The sequence below is a fragment of the Aplysia californica genome, unplaced genomic scaffold, assembly GCF_000002075.1.
Source record: "Aplysia californica isolate F4 #8 unplaced genomic scaffold, AplCal3.0 scaffold01062, whole genome shotgun sequence".
Classification (NCBI taxonomy): Eukaryota; Metazoa; Mollusca; class Gastropoda; order Aplysiida; family Aplysiidae; genus Aplysia; species Aplysia californica.
In genome coordinates this window covers 168,715-172,247 of record NW_004798332.1, presented here as the reverse complement: position 1 = coordinate 172,247, position 3,533 = coordinate 168,715, and the positions used below count along the sequence as shown (strand labels likewise).

At 40.1% G+C, this 3,533-nt stretch overlaps 1 protein-coding gene across 1 annotated transcript in view; it reads right to left on the bottom strand.

The window, feature by feature from the left end:
* Window positions 1–2,854: 2,854 nt before the first annotated feature.
* The window catches only part of LOC101862463, a 3,131-nt gene continuing 2,452 nt past the window's right edge, over window positions 2,855–3,533 (bottom strand). Inside the window, exon 2 of the mRNA XM_013089844.2 lies at window positions 2,855–3,421. Coding sequence (XP_012945298.1) covers window positions 2,855–3,421 — 567 coding nt within the window. The remainder of the gene's footprint in view (window positions 3,422–3,533) is intronic.

Here is a 3,533-nt window from a genome sequence, read left to right as displayed (position 1 = left end):
TTCAGAAGTAAAATTAGCGAGAAATTAGCCGCCAAAGTTTGGCGACTTCAGAAGCTTGAGAGTCCTTAGAAACGGTAAATTTACATTTTTGTGCCTTAAATCAACATTTTTCAGTAAAATCCACACAGAAATGTGTTCTTAAACGGACCTTAAAGATGTTGAGTTAAAAAACAAATATCCAATAAAAATTGCCAAACAAACAGGAAAATGCCAGTTTCTTCGTCTTCATTATTTTGATGAGCGCCTGATTTCACCACGTTGCGTCCCATATCATGGAAGCATGGAGGGGTCAGGGCAAAGCGACTCTAGTACGCGATGGTTCAGGGGATAAGAAAGTCATGGTATTCCCACAGGGTTTCGTTACCCGTCCCGTCTCATTGCAGTCATGAGGAAAGTCGTATTAATTCTACCGCGACTTAGCCTTTTTTAAAATACTTTTTATGATGGACTTAGTTTGTTCTTAACTTGATGTGGCGTCGGTAGTCTAGTGGTTAGGCTAAAGAACCTGCTTCTCTCAGAGCTAATGTATTTATAACTAAAGAATCGTTTTTCTCTGGGGATATGCCTTTGACCCCCCCCCCAAAAAAAACACCCCGGGCAATCTTAGCTCCTGTCAACGATATAACATTAATTTTAAGCTGTATATTAGAAGGTTTTAAACAAGACAGATACTACGCCATGTTACTTACTGTTACCAGGAAAAACTGTATTAATTCGCAATGTTTTACACCCCTATCGATAAAATTTACAACACTTATGAGCCAGGATGCTTCCATTTTGCTAGGAATGAGAGGGAAACAACGTCCCAGAGGAAAGACGGGGATACTTGTTTAGAAAAAAAAACCCTACACGGGAATGGAACCCGTGTCTTCTGCATTCGATAGCGAAGCTTCTGACGGCTACATCACAGGCGCCGGTCTGTCAGTTTCTTCTGTGAGAAACTTAAACATTTGTGAGGCATGCTGACAAAATGAGTTACTTCTCGCAATCCACAAATGGAGGTATTGGCCAAAAAATCGACATTAGGGTAAAACTTGTAGATTTTCAATCAATTGATGCCATGTTTTTCAACTATAAACCTCTTTTATTATTTCATACATATAAATTGTAAAAACTTTATCTATAAGCATGATATATCTATTTCCTTAAGGTTTGAACCTGAGAAATTCCTCATTTTGTCAGCACACTTCCCATTTTTTCAATAAGGAAAAGGCAATACAAGATTTTGTCAGGGATGACACGTGCATTCTAAGTTGCGGGTAAGAATAATCTTTTTGTGAATTAACTTGCAGCTGTTCCAGGTAATAAATTAAATATAGAAAAAGCCAATAATGCATGATATGTAAAATTATAACAGCTGTTTAATATCACTTAAAAAAACCAAACAAACAAACAACGCAAAACAATAAAAACAAAATAAACAAACACACAGAAACAAACAAGCAAACAACCCCCCCTAACTATACACTATTTTTGTGGATCGGGATAATTTAAAGGTGGGTGGTTAGAATGCGTCACTGGAAGGTCCTACTCCTTTTCTGCCGTCTGTTGCTTCTGTCTTTCTGTCTAGTCTTTTCCTGCCCTAATAAAATACAGTTATCACGTCGCTGAGCGTTAATTTACTCATACAAACAAACAAGGATTTTTTTCTGTCAGAGTGCTTTAGTCGGAATGACGCACGCATAATCTCAGTCGTTGTTTTTGTTATCGTTTTGCTTGAGTGTGACGAACATAATATTTTGTCAACAAGGAAAATGCAATACAAGATCTAATCAGAGATGAAACATGCACTCTAAGTTGCGGGTAAGAATAATATGTTTGTGAATTGACTTGCAGTTGTTCCGGGTAATAAATTAAATATAGAAAAAGCCAATAATGCACGATATGTAACATTATAGCTACTCTTTTTAATATCATTTAAAGAACAAACAAACAAACAAAGAAATAAAAACAATAACAACAAAAGAAACAAACACACAGAAACAAACAAGCAAATAAACAACCCCCCCCCCTAACTATACACTATTTTGTGGATTGGGATCATTTTAAGGTGGGTGGTTGGAATGCGTCACTGGAAGGTCCTACTCCTTTTCTACCGTCTGTTGCTTCTGTTTTTCTGTCTAGTCTTTTCCCTCCTCTAATAGAGGACAGTTATCACGTCGCTGTTCGTCAGTTTACTCATACAAAAAAGGATTTTTGTTAGAGTGCTTCAGTCGGAATGACGCATAATCTCTTTTTTTTTTTGGGGGGGGGGAAGTGTTTTACAGCGCTTGCAACTGCATATGGTCATATGAGCGCACGGCATTATCTCAGTCGTTGTTTTTGTTATCTTTTGGTTGAGTGTGACGAACATAACGTTTGTGAAGCGTGCTGACAAAATGAGTTACTTCTCAGATTCAAGCCTTAAGGAAATAGATAGATCACGCTAAAAGGTGAAGTTTCTACAGTTTATAAGTAAGAAATAATAAAAGACAGGTCATAGTTAAAGAACATGGCATCAATTGAAAATCTACAAGTTTTACCCTAATGTTTATTTTTGTCCAATATCTCCATTTAATTTGTGGATTGCGAGAAGTAACTCATTTTGTTAGCATGCCTCACTTTTGGTCGCTTTAAAGCACAAGGGGACTATCCCGAAAAATGCTAATTTGAGAAAATCGAAGGTAATGTTTTTGCCCTTTGTTCAGTTTCTTTAAAAGACAAGAAGCATTTCCTGTTTAACCAAACAAATATGCACACCACTGAAACTAAACGTCTCCTATAGGTAGGGCAATGCCCACTTTTGGTGTACGTTAAGATTTCTGGAAACCCAAAAAATCTGGGTTAGCCCGCTTGTCCTTAAAAGTGACAATTTTTAGCTCTTCTCTGCCTGTGCAGGGTCCTTGGAATAGAACACCGGGTTGGCCAGGCCCCCGTAGCGACCACAGGTTGTGGTGGTGGTCGGGGTGATGACGTACTTCCCCTCTCTCCCGGGCGCGCACATCGCCAGCAGACCCGCCAGAAACACGAAACCACTGCCGCACGCACTTAAATAGAACGACCAGCCTTTGGTCAGACTGAGCTCAAAGTCCTCCCCTAAGCCTTGTTCGAAAGGGTTGAATTTCCCATCACTGCAGATGGCGAAAGTCGTGACGCCCGCCATGCCGATAATCCCCGCGAGTGTGCTGATAATGGCGGGAAACATGATGGATGTAGCGTTGTGTCGTCTGAAGCAAAGGGCCAACCCGACCATCGTGCTAGTGAGCATGAAGAGGATGGATCCACACATAGTCACGCGGACGGCTTTAAAGAAGGTGTCATCTCCGATTTCTTTGCTCAAATCCCATCCAAGGATTTTGCAGCCGTCGATTTGCAAAGAGTGGACCGTGGCGCATCCGTAGAACAAGCCCAGCTGTATGTCATCGTCAGGGCCCATAGGATCCTAAAAACGACACACACAAAAAAAAAATCACAAAAAAGAAGAAAAAGGTACCTATCAGCCGACAAGGATAGTACAAGACAAGATGGGCCACTCAGCCTAAAAAGTGTCCGCA